This window comes from Sapajus apella, unplaced genomic scaffold (genome assembly GCF_009761245.1).
Source record: "Sapajus apella isolate SASKATOON/1434 unplaced genomic scaffold, GSC_monkey_1.0 scaffold17, whole genome shotgun sequence".
Taxonomy (NCBI): domain Eukaryota; kingdom Metazoa; phylum Chordata; class Mammalia; order Primates; family Cebidae; genus Sapajus; species Sapajus apella.
Window position 1 is genome coordinate 15946048 of NW_022436957.1, and position 20920 is coordinate 15966967.

Consider the following 20920-nt stretch of genomic DNA (forward strand, 5'->3'; position numbering starts at 1 on the left):
CACCATGACTATGATCAAGGGATAAAACAATTTACTACAGCAGCCCCTTCTGCACAGTCATGCTGAGCCAGTGCCTGGGCCTGGAAGTGGGCCACAGACCCTCAGTTTCGCCCATCACCTCCCGACCATGGACCCCCACAAAGTGAACGAGCTTTGGGCTTTTGTGGAGATGTGTAAGCAGGATCCAAGCATTTTGCACATCAAGGAAATGTGCTTCCTGAGGGAGTGGGTGGAGAGTATGGGGGGTAAAATACCACCTGCTACTCAGAAAGCTAAATCAGAAGAAAATACCAAAGAAGAAAAACCTGATAGTAAGAAGGTAGAGGAAGACTTAAAGGCAGATGAACCATCAAGTGAGGAAAGTGATCTAGAAATTGATAATGAAGGTGTGACTGAACCAGACACTGATGCCCCTCAAGAAATGGGAGATGAAAATGCAGAGATAACAGAGGAGATGATGGATCAGGCAAATGATAAGAAAGTGGCTGCCATTGAAGCCTTAAATGATGGTGAATTGCAGAAAGCCATTGACTTATTCACAGATGCCATCAAGCTGAATCCTTGCTTGGCCATTTTGTATGCCAAGAGGGCCAGTGTGTTCATCAAATTACAGAACACAAATGCTGCCATCTGAGACTGTGATAGAGCCATTGAAATAAATCCTGATTCAGCTCAGTCTTACAAGTGGCGAAGGAAAGCACACAGACATCTAGGCTACTGGGAAGAAATAGCCCATGATCTTGCCCTTGCCTGTAAATTGGATTACGATGAAGATGGGAGTGCAATGCTGAAAGAAGTTCTATCTAGGGCACAGAAAATTGCAGAACATCAGAGAAAGTGTGAGCAAAAATGTGAAGAGCGAGAGATCAAAGAAAGAATAGAAAAAGTTAAGAATGCTCGAGAAGAGCATGAGAGAGCCCAGAGGGAGGAAGAAGCCAGACGACAGTCAGGAGCTCAGTATGGCTCTTTTCCAGGTGGCTTTCCTGGGGGAATGTCTGGTGGTTTTCCCGGAGGAATGCCTGGAATGGGAGGGGGCATGCCTGGAATGGCCAGAATGCCTGCACTCAATGAAATTCTTAGTGATCCAGAGGTTCTTGCAGCCATGCAGGATCCAGAAGTTATGGTGGCCTTCCAGGATGTGGCTCAGAACCCAGCAAATATGTCAAAATACCAGAACAACCCAAAGGTTATGAATCTTATCAGCAAATTGTCAGCCAAATTTGGAGGTCAAGCGTAATGCCCTTCTGATAAATAAAGCCTCTGGTGAAGGAAAAGCAACCTAGGTCACCTTATGAATATTGCAGTAATATAAACCAGTGTACCTCCGACCTTTTCATCAAGAGCTGGGGTGCTCTGAAGATAATCCCTACTCCTCTCCCCCAAATGCAGCTGTAGCATTTTATAGTGGTTTGCCATTAGGGTATTCATTCAGATAATGTTTTCCTATTGCCAACATTAAACACTTTTTAACCTTAAAAATATTTAAAACACATTTAAAGGGTCTGTTAATTTTTATATTTTTCTTTACTAATCATTTTGGGTTTTTTTTCTTTGAACTATTAATGGGCAGGGAAGATACTTATGTATAGAAGATTTTTTTGCTCTAATTTGAGTGAAATAAAAATTTGTTAGTGCAAAAAAAGAAAAAACCAATTTACTACAGCAATGAATACCGTGGGATTCAGAGAAGGGCAAGGTCAGTCTTAACTTGCATAGGAAGGCTAGAAGATGTAGGATCAGGGCACAAGCTTTAAGACTTTTCGAGTGGAATTTAGATGGGTAGGAACAATAGGGCCTAGAAAACAAGAGTCCAAGCATGGAGTACCCAGTGCAAATAAAGACATAAAGGCCTGAATGATGAACAGGGGGGAACCAAATGAGATTTACTACTGCGCCAAGGTGAAATGGGGAGGATCCAGATTCTTGACAAGTTGGAATGCCAAGATGAATTTTTATTTGAGCAAAGCTCTTTTTCAGCAACAAAATATTTCCTCAGCAAAGTATATGTGCAATGTACTAGGGATATACCTACAAATAAGATAATCTTCAAGAAGCTCATGATCCAGTGGGAAGGATAGACAAGTAAATAAATGATTATAATACATTCTAAGTATTGTGAATGGTTATATCAAAGATTAAAACAGAAAGAATAGGAGAATCTTTGGAAGAGAAATAATGTAGAGTTGGTTTTATTTTCAGTTTGTGACTGCAGATATTTAAAATATAGAAATAAGACATCTGGGTAAAATAAAGGAGCTAAAAAATGCCCTATTTTTTCCATTCTATCAATTTTCTAATCCTAACTGGGAGATTTTCATGCCACTTACTGAAAATGGGCAAATCAGAAATAGGAATAAATTGCTCTTGATATCTAGGCAGCTCTTTTAACTGACTTGTCCAGTAAGTATACCAAATTCAATAGCAATCTCTGATTTCATTACCTTGCCCTATCACTACAACTCTGGTGTCTTCTTTGTTATATTTGATATGCCCCCTTTTTATTTTTGAGATAGGTTATCGCTGTCACCCAGGCTGGAGTGCAGTGGTGTGTGATCTTGGCTCACTGCAACCTCCACCTCCCAGGATCAAACAATTCTCCTGCCTCGGCTTCCCAAGTAGCTGGGATTACAGGCTCACACTACCATACCTGGTTAATTTTTGTATTTTTAGTAGAGACAGTGTTTCACCATGTTAGGCTGGTCTTGAACTCCTGACCTCAAGTGATCTGCCCGCCTCGGTCTCCCAAAGTGCTGGGATTACAGGTGTGGGCCACGCCCAGGCTGATATGCCTTTTCTACTTTTTATGTGAGCGAAGTTCATCTCCAAGGCCTGCTGATATTTTCTTTCTAGTCTAGCCTAAATCTGTCCTTTTCTCGTTAATACCACACAATTTTGGATTAGTTCCTATTACTTTAAAGGTGGATTCCAAAGTTCTACCTCTTTCAATCAGTATATAATGCTTGTCACTTATATAACTATAGATGCACTGCATCTCCCTCTTCTATTATTTTACCACAATGGAAAGAACAATTATTTGGGAGTCAAGAACTACAGCTTAGTGGCATACTAATAACTAGATGAGTTACCTTGGTCAAATCATTTCATTGCTCAGGGATTTCCTGCTTCCTCCTCTATAAAATGAAGGGTTAGAACCAAGATGATATTCTTTTGAGATAGTTTTCTTTTCATCATTTCCTTATATGTAACATTGATGAGACACTGTTTAGCTGAAAACGAGCAGTGAGATTCCTTCACTTAAGAATTCCTTCATTTTGTCTGAGGTAGGACTGTGTCATAATTCTAATTTTGTTTCTTTTGCTTATGTAAAGACCTAGTGACAATCCTAAATCATCCTATCATGAGGAATTTTGATTAGAATATACTAATTCATAAGAAGGCTTGTTTTATATGGGCCAACTTCTAATCCAAACATAGAATTGGTTAATACTGACTCATGCTGGCAAAGCAACTAGATTCCTCTGAAATATTTTTTCTTCTACAGCAGTTATTAGATTTAAGCCCTCCTTGACTCAATATGAGAATGAAGAAGAATAAATGTTGTTTATGTTTCTAGGACTATGTATTAAGAGACCTTTTAAAGAAGTTTACAAAACCTTTTAGACAAACAGACCACCTTAATAGGACAGAAGTCCCAATTAACTTTGTCTAATGTTATTAACTTCTATTTGACCTCATTTATGGTACTAATAGGAATCTTAAGATGGGAAGAGACTTCTGGTTAAACATGGATGTTTTACTCTCTATATTCTTCCAAAACCTCATGGAAATGACAATAATGGAAAAACTGCATAAACAAGGACAGGAAGCAATAGCAGAAGATGGGTAAGTGGTAACTACCAAGCAGACCAGAGAAAGCTGAAAATCTAAGCCTAAGGAAAGGAAGCCAATGAAAAATAGGCAAATTCTTGCCATTGAACTCTTTCTAATCAGCTTTCTAGCAACTGACTCTTATCGAAAGATAACAAAAGATCCCCAGGCATTTGGAGAAAGGCTCTAAACATGAAAAACATAAAAATAAACAATAATGGAATATAGGGAAACAGAGATGATGTGAGGAACAGAAGATAACTTAAACACAATACAACAAAACAAAACTCAATCTTGTAATTTATATCCAGTGTGGGAGCAAAGATGTTATGGCACCTCATCTTTTTAAAAGCTTCTTGTTTAAAAAGAGTTCTTGTTCAAAAAGGGTGTTAGGGTAGAGGAAGGAACAAGTATCCTCAACAAATGAACCACAAGGAAAAGATAAGAAATGCAGAAAGAGCTCATAGATGAAAAGACTTAAAAAGATATCAACCAATTGCAAAGTTGAGACCTTCTATGTATGAATCCTAATTTAAACAAATTGCATAAAGAAACATAAATTTTAATAGCAGGGACAATAGTAATTTGAACACAGACTAGATATCTTTATGCTCATTTTTAAGGTATGGTAACAGAGTTGTATTATTTCTTTTAGGAGCCTTTTTTTTTTTTTTTTTTGAGACAGAGTCTTGCTCTGTCACTAGGCTGGAGTACAGTGGTGCAATCTCGGCTCACTGCAATCTCTGTCTCCAGGGTTCAAGCGAGTCACCACCTCTCTTATGTCACTTTCTTAAATGTTTGAAATGTCACTTTCCATAATTAAAAAATTGTTTAGGAAATGAAAAGTGATAGCAGAAACAAAAAGGTCAATAGAAGGGCTGGAAGATGGCTGAAGAAATTTCACAGAAAATAGAAAAAATAGAAAATAGAAGGTGGAACAATAAAGAAAATTAAGGAACAATTCAGGAGGTTTAACCAACAAATCCAAAGAGCAGCACTTACAAAATGAAGAATAAATGACAAAAACTTTCCCAAGACTGAAGAAGTGAGTTTTTAGGTTGAAAGAGACCACCTCATGTATGATACCATAAAATTTTAGAAACCCACACTCAAGAATACCACTATAAGGCCAGGCATGGTGGCTCATGCCTGTAATCCCAGCACTTTGGGAGGCTGAGGTGAGTGGATCATGAGGTCAAGAGTTCAAGACCAGCCTGGCCAACATGGTGAAACCCCGTCTCTACCAGAAATGCAAAAATTAGCCAGGCATGGTGGTTGTACTTGCAGTCCTAGCTACTCAGGAGGCTGAGGCAGGAGGATCACTTGAACCTGGGAGTTGGAAGTTGCAGTGAGCTGAGATCATGCCACTGCAATCCAGCTTGGGCGACAGAGTGAGACTCTGTCTCACCAAAAAAAAAAAAAAAAAAAAAAAAAAAAGAATGCCATTATATAAATTTCAGAACACCAGGATAAAGAGTAGATTCTAAAGACTTCCAAAGAGGAAAAGCAGCTTACACACAAAGGATTGGGAGTGAGACCAGCAATTAACTTCATCACTGCCACACAGGAAACTAGAAGACAAAAGAAGCAATACCTTCAAATAGCTGGTGGAAAATTCTTTCTGACCTAGAATTTTACACTCAGCCAGATTAGAAACCAAGTGAGGGGATAGAATAAAGCCATTTCCAGACATGCAGGGTCACAAAAAATTTAGTATCCATTTATTCATTTTGAGGTAGCTATGAGAAGATGTGTTCCCTCAAAACTAGAAAGTAAACTGAGAAAAAGGTAGGTACAGAATTTAGGAAAAGAGATTGAATACAGAAAAGAAGTGAAGGAAATGTGACTCTAGTATACTATTTCGTTCAGACAGGAACAATTTTTATAAAGCTGGAACAATGAAAACAATATTGGGAAGATGTGAAAAGGAAAACTGTGAGTGGGTGGCAGCATGAGAGAACTGAATCTTAGTTGTCCATGTTAGAAAGGCAATAGATTATGTCTCCAAACAAAAACAAATGTAATATAAAAGTGTTGAATAAAAGAGATGAAAGTCATTGTCTCTGCCTATCCAAGAATTAGGATAGGCAGAAGGCTGGGCAAAGCATTGCTATGTTACATGATAAGACTCTACATTGATAAAAATAAAAACTAAATTTAAGAACACATTCAATATTAAGCAGTCTAAAATTCCAATAAGCCAAATATTTTCACTTTTCTATTATCTCTTTTATAGCTTATATCTACAAAGTTTTACATATTTGTAGTAGCTCAATTTGTTATAATTTTCACTACATCATTTTTTGTAATTACATTTAAGATACTTTTAGTAATATCCTATTAAGTGGTAAACCATAATTTTATAACATTCCTCTATTTTTTCTTATTAAAAAAATTTTTTTTAGGAAAAGGATCTCCCTCCACCCAGGGTAGAAGACCGTGGTACAATCAAAGCTCACTGTAACCTTGAACACCTGGGCTCAAGTGATCCTCCTGTGTGAGCCACTGCGCCCAGCAAACTTTATTATTTTAATATGGATCTTTGACCTTCACCAAAAATGAACATTGCCTCAAAGATTATTTATCTCCTTGTGTAAACTTTATTCAAAAATCCTCCAGATGGAGGATATAATGATATTTCTTATCAATTCCCAACTCCTTCATTCTTTTTATATTTATTAGTTGGAACTCTATTGCAAGAAAGAGTTTTCCCTTCTCCCCCATTAATTAATTTATGAATTAACCTATGGATTCTTATTTTATTCAACTGAGTTGTAATCTATCACTATCATTTATTATTGCAATGTTTAAGTTGTCCCAGATTTGGCCAGTAGAAGCCCCTTAGCCAACTCCTTATATTCATGTTTGAGGTAAACATTTCCCTGTTTTCCTATTTATACTATTTTTAATTGTATGAAATGTTAACAATTTTTGTATTACCCATTTTTTTGTAATTTGCTCAATATTTCCTTACAAGTTTCCTAGATATGTTAAGTTGTAAAATTCAGTTAGGGTGTGGTTTGTTATGATGCAGGGTTTAAGAGAAGACTAAATTGTTTTCCAGGTTGCTCAGGGGTATTTCTTTCTTTCTTTCTTTTTTTTTTTTTTTTTTTTGAGATGGAATTTCACTCTTGTCACCCAGGCTGGAGTGCAGTGGTTCCATCTTGGCTCACTGCAACCTCTGCCTCCTGGGTTCAAGCGCTTCTCCTGCCTCAGCCTCCTGAGTAGCTGGGATTACAGGCACCCACCATCACCATGCCAAGCTAATTTTTTTTGTATTTTTAGTAGAGACAGGGTTTCACCATGTTGGTCAGGCTAGTCTCAAACTCCTGATCTCAGGTGATCCGCCCTCCTCGGCTCCCCAAAGTACTGGTATTACAGGCGTGAGCCACCGTGCCCGGCCGAGCTCAGGGGTATTTCAAACAAAATTTATGAAATCATTACCTAATTTCCCATTGTTCTGTATGCCTGTTTTGTCATACAGCATGGCAGGTACTCAATATTTTTGTAACAAATATACTAAAATATGATATATATATTTTGTTCCACTGATTCTATGCCTGTATTACTCCCCCCAATAACACACTGTTACTGCTATTTTAAGCTTTAGCATCTGAGAGAGCCTGTTCCCTTATTATTATTCTTTTCCAAAATATTCTGGATTCAGAAATAAAATTCTGAATTATTTTGTTAAGTTTTAAGGAAAATGCAACTGGAATCTTAATGACATTAAGCTAACTGAATGGCTAGAGGAGTAGTGAGATTCTTAACAGTTAGCCTTCTCTAACAGGAATTGGGCATTTATTTCCTTTCCTAGTTTCTTTTAGGTTTCTCAGAGTTTTGTAGTTTTCTTTATGTACATTATACACAATACAAATCCTGTTAAATACATAAAATCAAACTACTTTTGTTGGTTTTGTGTATGAACTCTCTGAGTTTCATCTATGTAGCTTTGTAACATGGGATTCATTAGTATAAAGTCACAAACGCAGTGATGGAAAGGTAGGGCATTGAGGATGTAATTTAATTTCCTGGTCCTAGCAAGAATCAAGTAAGTGGTAATGCCATGGGGTAGGACTGAATAGGAAAGAAAATATGTTCAGGAAGGGAGCAACACAATGGAAGCAAAGGACAGTGTTTATAGAGAGCGGTGAAATTTCTTGGGATATCCATGGTGGGTGACTAACTGGGAAAAATAGAAGTAATAAATGATCATTGCAAATATTCCAGAATATTTTAAAAGCTTTATAAATCACATGTAAATTGAAGAGGAAAAAATAGACTTTTAGTAATCAATACATAAAACATCTAGAGGTTATGAGGTTAAAATAAGTGATACCACTAAATTAAAAGGAAGAGTTAAGTATTTTTAAATTTATATACAATTTCTTCTTAACTACTTTTTACCTATGAGAGCCAAATCTTGCATTAGGGTTTTCAAAATCACAGGCTCAGAATAAAAACTTATTTGGAGACCAGATGTCAAGATAATAAAGACCTTTAGAATAAAAGCTATTCTGCATCCAGTAAATCAGTAAGTTTTAAAAAACATTAAAATAATTATATAAATTTGAAGATGAATCAAACCCAGTTTTAATCTTTTAAATGTCTACTTGTATAAAATCCAGTATGAATTTATAACACTTCTTTTGTAACGTGGCAACTCTGATTCTCACTAGACATATGACTCCTAGCCCAGCAGGAAAAATTCACTAAAAGTCAGTCTAAATTTAAAGCTGGTAACAGGAACCTATTCAGAATGTAAATAACATGCCAAGGAGTCCCATGAGTTCTACTAAGACCTTTCAGTTTGTTTAGACTACATGAACATTACAAATAGCAGCAGCACTTACCTTTCAGTGTGGCCTTCTTCAATACCTTCATGGCATAAAGCTGCCTAGCATCAGAGCCTGAGATTTTTTTAACTAAGAAAACCTGCATAAATAAGAGAAAATAAATATTACAAAGTATTATAAACTATACTTTTGTTAAAATAAGACCCTGCTGTAATACAGTTTATTATTATAATATAGATCCTGATATACTATAGATTATTTCCCCTAAAGTGTACCAATTATAAATACTAGTTATAAACAGTGGTTATAACTTGAAGTGTCAATATAAGTGAATACATTTTTTTCATCCTGTTGTTTGCCAGTTCCCAAAGAGCATGTAACACTTTAAGACAGAAAAAAATCCTGAAACTACGTATGTATGAATTAGATGGAAAAAAGCCCAAAATGTTTAAAGTACAGCACAGGTGGTATGATGGCTCTGCTTTTAACAAAACAAAAATTCTACTGAGTCCATCAAAATTGTTAAACAGGGGTTCCTCTTGACCACAATTTCCTGTTGATACAAGTATTCACTGATGAAGGGTCTTTTCTGTATACAAAAGCTGCACATAAATCTCACTGCTCAGTAGAACAATTTAAAACACTTACACTGAAGAATCCTATGCACAAATTAGTTAATGTGACTTAAGTCGGAATCCATCTCCCCACCTTTTTATGGTCAAATTATCACATATACCTAAATATGAAGAACACAATTCTTAGGTATGTTACTGGGCATCCTGACTTCCCAAATATTTGTGCAAAATGAATAAAGCCTGTTCTAAATAATTCATGGTCATTCTACAACGTGGCTAATACAAGACTACCAGTATATCCCTTCTACTAATTTTAACCATTAGGTTCATAATCATTTCCATTGAACCTTTAAATAGATATGCCAAATAGACTTGAATTTCAACTCTTTTTCCCTATCCATTATTTTGCAGCAGTGTTCTTATGCTGCAACAGGTGGGAAGAAGAGAGGCAATCATAATCAAGAATTAAGTTTAGGATCAGCTTCCATTCATCTGAATTAGCACATCAGGCTATCAGCACAAAATTGAAAAATGATTCATTCAACTGATTCTAGGACAAGGCAGTTTTTCACTTTGAGAAACTGTGCCAAGTCAATGGGAAATGACCCAAAATCAAGTGAAGAGCACCAAAACTTGCACAGAAAGCCTGATGCAGGGTGTGTTGCTCTCCTATAATCACCACCCCCTTCACTATGCCCCACATTTTAGCTCCTTTCAGCCAGTTAGTGAGGAGCCAACATGGGGAGAGAAAAGCTTCCTTAATCAGGGTGGATCTAAGCTCTGGAATGATGTTTAAGTATTAAAGGTAATCAGAGATTATTAATATTTTTGATGGAAATAAAATTTAATTAGGTGGAGATAATTAGAATTTATTTGATATGTAATCATCCTTAAGATTCTCTAACCAAGTTTTTTGTTCCATTCTGTAAGAAAAATTCTCCTGGTGAATTCCAAACTTTCAAATGTTCTTTGAATGCATCTTCTTAATACTTCAGCAATTCTTAGTTTGCAAAGCACTTTCACAACCATTTGTAATAAATCATCATGTCAATTTCGGGAAGCAGACCTACTAAGCAATGCCTATTTTATAGCTGTCCAAACTAGGGCTTATGGGGTTAAGTAATTTGCTCAGTGTCAGAGTGGAGGTATTGGGACAAAGTTCATGTTAGTCACCCAGTATTCTGCTTCTGCTCAGGGTGCTCTTTATCTGTTCCCTTCCCAGTAACCAGGCAAGCCCAGCAGGAGCAATAGCGATCCCAGCTGCCATCACTTCCTCCACCAGAGCATTTCTGACCTTTTCTCACTCCCCCACGAAGCTATTCTAGTCTCTGACAGGTCATTCCTGTTTCCTTGGCTTACTCTGGCCTTTCAGAATGAGTAAGAAAGGAGACATCCTATTTTGAATGTTTGGTATTTATAGTATGATATTTAAGATACTTTTAAAGATATAAAGGGAGAAGCATGCTAATTCAAATAACTTAAATATTGCGTTCCCTGAAAATCTAATGTATAAAAATTATCCATCTATTTGAATTTACTGAGTGGTGTGATAATTCAATTTAATACCAGATATTATGTGCTTGACCTTTTATCATTTAATTATCATTACTATCCTATGGGGTCAAAACTATTACACACTCATTAATTCTTTCCAGAATTATATGCCAGGCATTGTGCTACTGGTTCAATGCTGAGACTGATACAAAGCATGACCCTTCACTCATGGAACATTTAGTTTATTTAGTAGGGGAGACAGCCACTAAACAAATAACTAAACAAATGAAAAACTGCAATTATGGCAAGTGCCATGAAGATGAGGTATATAATGTTTTGAGAGGGTATAACCAGGGAACATGACCTGGGCAGGATGGCAGGGAAGCTTCCTTGAGATCACCGGTGCAGGAGGAGCTAACAAGCTAAGGGAGAGGTAGGGGTAGAGCAGAGTGTTTCAGGCAGAAGGAATCGAATATGGAAAGGCTTTCTGGTGGGACGGAGCTTAAGGACTTGGGTCCTGCTTAAGGATTAAAAAAGGCAGCCAATGTGACCAGAACACAGAGAGTGAAAAGTATGTAAACTGATCCTGGAGAGGTAGCTAGAGGCCAGACTGAGGGGCTCCTCAGTCATCTTAAGAATTCGTTGTTATTGCAAAAGCAAAGGGAGGCCACTGAAGGATTATGGGGGGTAGAGTAAAAGATTAATTCATGTTGGCTATCAGTAAATAATGGATCAAGGCAAGAATACATTTGGAAAGACCCAGTTAGGAGACCCCTTTGAAAGACCACGAAGAAAGGTGGTAGCATATTCTGGAGGGGTGGCAGGCAGGTTTTGAGAAATCTTTACTGAATCTACAGCACTTGGTGATAGATAAGACTGGGGCCAGGTTAGAGTTGGATAGGGGAGGTAGGGACTAGAAATATACATCAAGAATGCTTCCCAAATTTCTGAATTGCTTAATGAGAGAAAAATGAAATAGAACAGTTTGAGGCTTAGGGAAAGATGAGTTTGGTCTCAGACATGTTGACTTTAAAGTGCTTTTGTGACACAGAAAAAGAATAAGCAGCTGTGCATAAGAATTCAGAGCTTGGAGGAGCAATCTAGATTGGAGACATAAATCTGTTACGTCAGCTGTTATGTGAGTGACAATTAAGAGAGCAGGCACAGAAAAAATCAATCAGCAGAGTATTAGTAATAGAGAAGAAGGTATCCTAGAATGGAACCTTGAACTTCAATATTTGATGACCAGCTAGAGGAAGGAAATGGGGACCCAAGAGGTTAAGTACACACACTTGTTCAAGCACACACAGTGAATAAATAGAAGAAAAAAAATTGAAGTCTGGCTGACCTAGAGTCCAAACTTACAACCATTATGCTCTGCTGGCTACTTACTCTACATCTGGATTAAAAGCATCGTTTTCGGTTCAAAAGAGGTTAACAACTGTAACAAATTACCTATGTTAGCCAAGAATTGCTAAATAGTCCCAGTAAAATACACAAGAGAGTTAAACTGGTGCTGCTCTGAAACTTGCAAAGCATGGTATCTTCAAATGTTTCCTTACAGAGAGGTGGTAAGGAATCACTGCATCATGAAAGTTGAATACAATTTCCAAATTTTCCTCTTGCCAAGAAACAATCTAGACCAGTGATCCCCAACTTTTTTGGCACCAGGGACCAGTATCATGGAAGACAACTTTTCCACAGACTGGCACAGTGGAAGGGGGAGATGATGTTGGGATGAAACTGTTCCACCTCAGATCATCAGGCATTAGATTTTCATAAGGAGTGCACAACCTAGATCCCTCGCATGTGCACTTCACAATAGGGTTCGTGCTCCTATGAGAATCAAATACTGCCACTGATCTGACAGAAGGTGGAGCTCAGGCAGCAATGTTCACCCAGGTATTGGGGACTCCTGGTCTAGACAGATCAAGTAGTAGTAATTATAATGCTGTACTTCTCAAAATGGAGTACAGAAGTGCCCCTGAGGTGTGAAGTATGTATGTACGGGGTGGGAGGCAAGCACTACATGAAAAACACTGATAAAGATGTTGCATCTTTGGCCCGCCGTGGTTGCTCACACCTGTAATCCCAGCACTTTGGGAGGCTGAAGCAAGTGGAGAGCTTTGAGTGCGGGAGTTTGAGACCAGCCTAGGCAACATGGCGAAACCCCATCTCTACAAAAAACACACAAATTAGCTGGGCGTGATGGCATGTGCCTGTGGTCCTAGCTACTCAGGAGGCTGAGGCTGGAGAATCACTTGAACCTGGGAGGCAGAGGTTGCAGTGAACTGAGATCATGCCTCTGTAACTCTGGCCTGGGTGACAGAGGCAGACTCTGTCTTCTAGAGGAATTTTACTTGGTAGCTTTGGGAAACATTTTTTGATATTAAAAACAAACACGATGATACTGAATAAAATGCAAACTTTGCATTCATTTTAAAGACAAGCCAGTAGTCAAGAAAATTTCAAACTTGTAGCAGTAACCCCCAACCGTACTTCTTTGGGAGCAATTATTCACTTTATGCTGGTAATAGAGTATGCTGGAAGGGAGGCTGAGATGCACTGTTATATCGTATTGCAAGATCACCTTCCATCCCTACCCAAGGACTCAAAAAGAGGCCAGTGTATCAAGGGAATATCTTGTGATTTTCAACCATTCAAGAATCACAATTGGAGAGGTCATGTGGTCTTGAAGATAAAGTATGAAGCAAATACTACCAATTTACTAGTTTCCAATGTACTTTTGAATGACTTTATTCACTTTCCCACACTTATTGATAGTGAGAAATGTAAAAACACAGAAAACACTGCTAGTAGGAAGACTGGTAGTAATTCATAAAATACTTCTGTTTCCCCATGTGTGTGAAATACATATGAATTCCAAAAAACAACTTTTAAAAAAGCACACACTTATGACTTACCTTTCCAAATGATCCCTGCCCTAATACTTTTAAAAGTTCAAACTGGGAAGGATCTGCCTTTTCATGTCCTTCCTTTACATGATGTGTGATTGCAATTTCTTTGATACTGACTTCTTCCTGTTGAGGTAAATATAAGGGGAGCAAACAGAGTTAGCCAGAGCTATTTTCTCCTGCTAAAAATCAAACAATACAAATTTAATCATACTAGAAATTAATTAGAAATCAATCTAATTTCTAAGTATATTAGAAATCCTGAAATTAACATACTAAAAGCCACCCTTTACCAACGTATCAAGTGTATATGCCACACATATATACTTTCAGGGTAAATGTCAGAGACAGTATTATACCAGCCTATCACATAGGCCAATTTAACCTCTACATGACATTTAGTACTAAGAATTTTCCAGTCTTCGTTCTCTCTACTGGAGATAATTAGAATAGTTTTATTGGGTTGGGGCAGAGGGTGTGAAGAAGTCTGAAAATAACAGATCAGAGTAATCTGCTGTGCTCTGGTGTATGGTTATATTACTCAGAACTAATGCTATTAAAAAATAAATCAACTATTTATTGAGGAGAGGGGTTGAAAAATATTCCAGGGTAAACATGGAGATTTCTAACCTCAATGTAGCTGTTTAAGTACACTGAAGTTTTATCCCTTTGAAATGTCTAAGTTACTTTCTGTTTCTGGAATAATCTAGGATCTCAGAGGGGAGAAAGGAGTAACTCAAAAACACAAAATCAGAAAAGATTTAACATTTGGATGGAGAATCAGACATGGAAAAAAACGACTATTCAGCATGATGGAACAGTGAGAGGTATCTAGGTTAAGAGAAGGATTTTAAAAGACAGTGGACATTTTTACATATTTGAGAAAAAGTATCATAACAAAGAGAAAATATATGAAATACCCACACAGGATTTCAATTACTTATGTGAGATCAGCAGACTAGGTTACCTTATTTAATCAAGACACAAACTGTTTGTTATAGTCAAAAATTACAACAAAACAAAATCTGACCAAATCAGAAACATAAACCTGTCAAATAAAGACTATCATTTCTATTTTGTTGACTATAATTTTTTTTCTAGGTGCGTTAGGTACCATTAGTAGAATCTCAATGTGTTATGTGAACATAAATAATCCATTGTTTTTGTTATTATTGTATCCCATACAAACTTTTGTGCTCAATTAACATTCTCTGAGATGTCCTTAGAATGTTGGCAATAAAAAGAATTACAAAGATTTCTCAAAAGGACATACCATAATATCCTAATATGGTAGCTTTTGAAAATGAGTAGTAAAAGGAAAAAAGCTCCCAGAAGAGGAGAAAAAGGGATTCAGGCCCACTACTTTATTTCTCAGACAGAGGCTGTAATTTGTAGGTTATTTACTACTTAGGCAGTTCAATCATATTGGACTCTCCTAGAACTTCAGCAACAATAATCAAATCATTTCCTAACATCAGTTTAGATCTTTATTTCATAATTTCCTGTGCATTATGTCCTTTAATTCTCACAACAATCCTGTGCAGTAGGTATTAGCATACAACCAAGCATTAGCTGACTCTTAAGATGCTACCTCTTTCCTCCAAATAAGACCAAGGTACGAGGGTTTCAGACACCCTTTTCTCCAAATAAGACTAGAAATCCAGCAAATACTGAGCACCTACCACATATCAACTCTGTGTTAGGTGTTTTTTTATGTTTTATATTCATGCTTCATGACAAATCTTTGATCACATATTAATGTTAGAGAGAACTGATGTAACATAAACAAGTAAACCTTAGAACAAGCATAAACATTTCAGAGTTTTCTATGTACTTCCCCCATTTACCAGTAGCAATGTGACAGATCCTCTAAAAACAAACTGGTTTGAATATTCTACAGCCTGAACTTTAAAGAGATTAATTGAAGGCAGAAAAGATCACAAGCCAGTAAGTGGTAAACTTAGGGCTCAATTCTAGGTCTCCTGACTTTAAAAACAAGGCCCTTACCATTACACCACACTGAGATCAATGACAGGAAACCTATAGACTTATGACCCTGGTCTTTGTAACTGGTCTGTTAGCTCAGCTGATTACAGCAGTGTTCTTTGAACTTTTTGGTAGCACATCCTTAGCAGAAAAAACAAAAAAACAACTACATACACAATACTTGTATCCTTAAAATTATATACACGTAAAAAAGTTATCTTCTTTTCTATACCCCAAAGTGCTGTCACATCACACTTTGAAGACTAATGGATTACAGACTTGAACTCATGGGGCCAACTTCATGGGCTGGATTCCAGTATGTGTCAGTTAGCCTTGCATTTAAAAAACAAAAAACAAAAAACAACTATCTGTTCAACAGCCTAACTGGAATCTAGCAGCCATTTATGCCTTTAAATCATGAGGTCATGAAGAACTTTACTTTGTAATGTTAAATATTTTTTACCATTTTTCTTTTTTAGGTAAGTGGAATGTGATTTATCAGGTTACGGTATTTTTCCACCTTACATTTCATAGCAAATATGTACAAAAATTGTTTGTCACAAATAAAGATGCAACACAAGCAGGGAAGAACAATCACTGAATTATAAACACATTCCATTTTGTAGCAGGCATACAGGATCAACCCTTACCCTAAAATAGTGTGAGCTACAATCCGGCCAAGAATTTCAAAATACATAGCAATTACTACTCTCATCTTTGATGACTACCCTTCCTTTCATCTCATGTCAAATAAGTTACTGAAAACTGCAGTCTGGCCAGGCACGGTGGCTCACGCCTGTAACCCCAGCTTTTTGGGAGGCCGAGGCAGGTAGATCACCTAAGGTCAGAAGTTCAAGACCAGCCTGGTCAACATGGTGAAACCCCGCCTCTAGTAAAAATTCAAAAATTAGCCAGGCATGGTGGCGAATGCCTATAATCCCAGCTACTTGGGAGGCTGAGGCAGGAGAATCACTTAAACCTGGGAGGCAGAGGTTGCAGTGAGCAGAGATTATGCCACTGCACTCCAGCCTGGGCAACGAGAGCGGGACACTGTCTCAAAAGAACAACAAAAAAAGTAGAGTCTAGGTTGGGCAATATAGTGAGACTTTCTCTCTACCAAAATTTTTAAAAAATTAGCTACGTGTGCTGTTGGTGTGAGCCTGTAGTCCCAGTTACTCAGGAAGCTGAGACATAAGGACTGCTTGAGCCCAGGAGGTCGAGGCTACAGTGAGCCATGATCATGCCACTGCACTCCAGCCTGGGCAACAAAGCAAGATCCTGTCTCAAAAGAAAAAAAAAAAGTAGTGTCTCCCTTTGGTCCCTTCCATATAACGACCACATGCCGAAACACTTACTATGTATCAAGTATAGTATTGAGAACACTTTTCATTCTTTCTATTTCCGGTGGTATCATCAGGGTACAAACCTTCATTATCTTTCATCTAGAAAACTGAAACTAGATTGGTTACTCATAATATCCCTTTCCACCTGGGTCCAATTCATCTTTCTGAAAAATTCATTTTCTGAAATTATACAGCTCCAGTCATTTGACCAGGCTGTTCAAAAACTCCAAGCTTTCTCAAATTAAATGTACTACTTCACCTTGGCATTCGAGGTCCTCTATTATATGGCCTCAACCAACTTTTGTGATATTATCTCCCAACATTCTCTTACACATAGCCTGTTGTCAACCTAGGTTATTTCTTATTCCCTAAATTTTTTGTTTTTAAAATCAAAGTAATACATGCACACTGGTAATAAACAGTGGCAGAATAGCTTATGGTGAAAAGCAAGTCTCTTCTCACCCTCATGCCTGGACTTGAAAAAAAAATTAGTTCTGCATCTACTTTGATAATTTATTAATTTATCAACCTTAAGACAATGTCTACTGACTTAAAATAAGAAAAGTGAGGGCCTTACTTATATTATGCCCCTTCATTTCATCATCTTCCTCTCCATTCTTTGGCAATTATATTACCTTTACATAAACTTCTTGTCTTTTCTCTGTTGGACAGAATCCTAACTCTTCCCCTTGAAAAAGGAGGCTAATATGTAGCTGTATATAATTTTATTAACATTAAGGTTATTAATTTTAAGAAAATTAACATTTTCTCCTGCACTTCTAGCTGTAATTTTATTAATATTAAGGCTATTAATTTTAAGAAAATTAACATTTTCTCCTGCAATCACAACCAAATCATTCATGCTCTCTCTATAGCCTGATTCTAAAGTTGAAAGCCTATATACAACAGCATTCATATCATCGTGACAATATATGGTTCATATGAAGGCTAGGTAATATATTAAATTTCCTTTTATATGAGTCCATGACTCCCAGGCCAGTCCAAGGGGACTTTAAAAAACAAAACAAAACAACCCCCCCCGCCCCACTTCATTAAATGTTTACATTCATGATAAATTTTACTTTGATTCCTATTCGGATCATGGATTTCTCATGCACTTTTCTATTTTTTCCTGTTTTTAACAGCCTTCCACTATTCTTGTAGAAAGGGAGAAGTAATTTGACCATTATTCTTATTATTTTCTTAGCCCTTAGCAGTATTTTTTATTCTTCTGAGAGCTCTTTTCTATCCTGGAGACCTCTCTCACCCTCCCATCCCAACTGGTGTTTCTGTAGGCCCGCTGCACAGCTATCACCTTGGCATAGCTCTTCAGTGATTTTCTGGTTGAACCCAGTTTTCAGTTTCCTATGTCTCTTTCTTAGATTACCCTCTTGTAACTTCCTAAGAAAGATAATGTGGAAGAAAACTTTCTGAACATCACGTATCTGCAAATGTTTTTATTTATTTATTTGAGACGGAGTCTCACACTGTCATCCAGGCTGTAGTGCAGTGATGCGATCTCGGCTTGCTGCAATCTCCGCCTCCTGGGTTCTAGCAGTTCGCTGGCCTCGGCCTCCTGAGCAGCTGGGACTACAGGCATGCGCCACCATGCCCAGCTGTTTTTTTTTTTTTTTTTTTGTATTTTTAGTAGAGATGGGGTTTCACCATGTTGGCCAGGATGGTCTCGATCTCCTGACCTTGTGATCTGCCCGCCTCGGCCTCCCAAAGTGCTGGGATTACAAGCGTAAGCCACCGTGCCCGGCCACACATCTGTAAATGTTTTTATTTTGTCTTCGCATTTGTACAGTTTGGCTTGGTATCAAATTCCAGAAAAAAAAAATCTTGCCTCCAGTTCTGCTGATGAGATGGGTGATGCTAGTCTGTTCACACTTTTTGCTAGGTCTGGTTTTTCTTTCTGGAAGCTTTAAAGATTTTCTCTGTCCTTGTGTTTCTGAAATTCCGTACTAGTGAGATAAATAGGGTCTTCTTCCCTTCAGAATGCTAGATGCTTGGTGAACCTTTATAATCTAAAGACCTGAATTCTTTATCTTTGTGGGGAATTCTAACATATCTTTGATAATTTCTTTCCATCCATTTTTCAGAGCTTCTCTTTTTGTGACTCCTGTACTAGTTGAATATTGTATGTCTGAAATGGAATCCTTTATGTCATTTTTTATTGTATTTTCTATTTCCACTTTTTAAAAATTTTTTTGAGATGGGGTCTCGCTTTGTCACCCAGGCTAAAGTGCAATGGTGTGATCTCAGCTCACTGCAGCCTCGGCCTCCTGGGCTCCAGCAATCCTCCCACCTCAGCCTCCCCAGTTGCTAGAACTACAGGGATGCGCCACCACACCTGGCTAATTTTTTGATTTGTTTGTAGAGAAAGGGTCTCACCATGTTGCCCAGACTGGTCTCGAACTCCTGGGCTCACACAATCCGCCTGCCTTGGCCTCCCAAAGTGCTGGGATTATAGGAATGAGCCATCACGTCCAGCACTGTCTCTACTTTTCTGAGAGACTTTCTTGACTTTACCTTTCCACTTTCATACTAAATTTTTTATTCTGGCAAATCTTAATTTTTTTTTTTTTTTTTTTGAGACGGAGTTTCACTCTTGTTACCCAGGCTGGAGTGCAATGGCGCGACCTCGGCTCACCGCAACCTCCGCCTCCTGGGTTCAGGCAATTCTCCTGCCTCAGCCTCCTGAGTAGCTGGGATTACAGGCACGCGCCACCATGCCCAGCTAATTTTTTGTATTTTAGTAGAGACGGGGTTTCACCATGTTGACCAGGATGGTCTCGATCACTTGACCTCGTGATCCACCCGCCTCGGCCTCCCAAAGTGCTGAGATTACAGGCTTGAGCCACCGTGCCCGGCAAATCTTAATTTAAAGTAAATTTTCAAGTGTTCCTTTTCTGAGAGAGAGAGAGAGAGAGAGAGAGAGAGAGAGAGAGAGAGAGTGTGTGTGTGTGTGTGTGTGTGTGTGTGTGTGTGTGTGTGTGTGATTTTTTTTAAGAGCATCTTCCTCTACTCCCTACCCTCTTATCCCCAAAATAGATGCAATCGTTTCAAACCTCTTTGAGGACCCAAACAGGGATTTATAAAATATTTTTCTAAATCAGGGCTCAGAGCGTATGGAAAATACTCTTGAGGGTGGAGAGAAAAGATCAATTCCTGTGGCAAGTTCGACATTGGCTCAAGTTTCAAAAACCTGTCACTGTTTTATCCTGAACATGCTTTTCTGTTCCAAGTTTAAATTTTGTAAGACCTAAATTTTAACTAATCACAGCAGCAAACTATTTTCTAACTACTTTATCTATATGCAAAATTACAGCAGTATAATAGGCAAAATATCCTGGGTTAAGATCTCAATGCCCAGATTGTACTTAATGTCACCAAGTCATGGGAACATGACTATTTTAGAAATGAATCTAAGGTTTGACTAGGACATAATACTAATGCTTGGGCAATCTTAGACAACAGGTAGGAAAGCAACAATGTACTTTTCTAGCTCATACTTGGAATCTAATGAGATGGATGCAGAAAGGAATATCAGATTTCCAAGGGCACTGATAAGCCAAGAACAGACTGACAGATGCATGTGACAAACATATCTTATGTCACTAAATCACTAAATCACCTGTTACTGAAATAAATCTGTCACATGAAAACATAAAATTAGTTTCACCTGACATTTTGTAAAATTGTGTTTTTGCCTGTAAGTACATGGTAAAGCAGCTATATTAATAGTTTTATGGAAAAATAATTCTGTTAATTAACTGGAGCATAGATATAAATTATATATATTCTAATTATTCTGTGAGGCTCCCATATTTTTACATTCTCTGGTACAACTGTATTTTAAATGACACATGGATATCTGTCCATTCATTACCATAAAAAACTTACTTTGTGCATTTAAAAATAGTAATAATAAATTCCATGTTACTGTTTTTACAAAGTCTATGTTTATTTGATAAGCAAAA

The 20920-nt window shown here is 37.6% G+C and overlaps 1 protein-coding gene, 1 long non-coding RNA gene and 1 pseudogene across 14 annotated transcripts in view; 1 reads left to right on the forward strand and 2 right to left on the reverse strand.

Moving 5' to 3' along the window:
• The window catches only part of RPS6KA3 (ribosomal protein S6 kinase A3), a 166048-nt gene that overhangs the window by 41000 nt on the left and 104128 nt on the right, over positions 1-20920 (reverse strand). For all 13 annotated transcript variants that reach the window (XM_032286095.1, XM_032286100.1, XM_032286103.1 and 10 more), the window contains 2 exons: positions 13618-13734; positions 8682-8763 (listed from right to left, as the gene is read on the reverse strand). In XM_032286095.1, the coding sequence (XP_032141986.1) occupies positions 8682-8763; positions 13618-13734 (199 nt within the window). The remainder of the gene's footprint in view (positions 1-8681; positions 8764-13617; positions 13735-20920) is intronic.
• Positions 53-1275, forward strand: LOC116556742 (annotated as a pseudogene).
• LOC116556744 lies at positions 15016-19173 on the reverse strand. Its single transcript, XR_004271137.1, has 2 exons — positions 18706-19173; positions 15016-16390 (listed from the first exon to the last, which is right to left on the reverse strand). It is a non-coding gene; the product is annotated as an uncharacterized LOC116556744 (long non-coding RNA).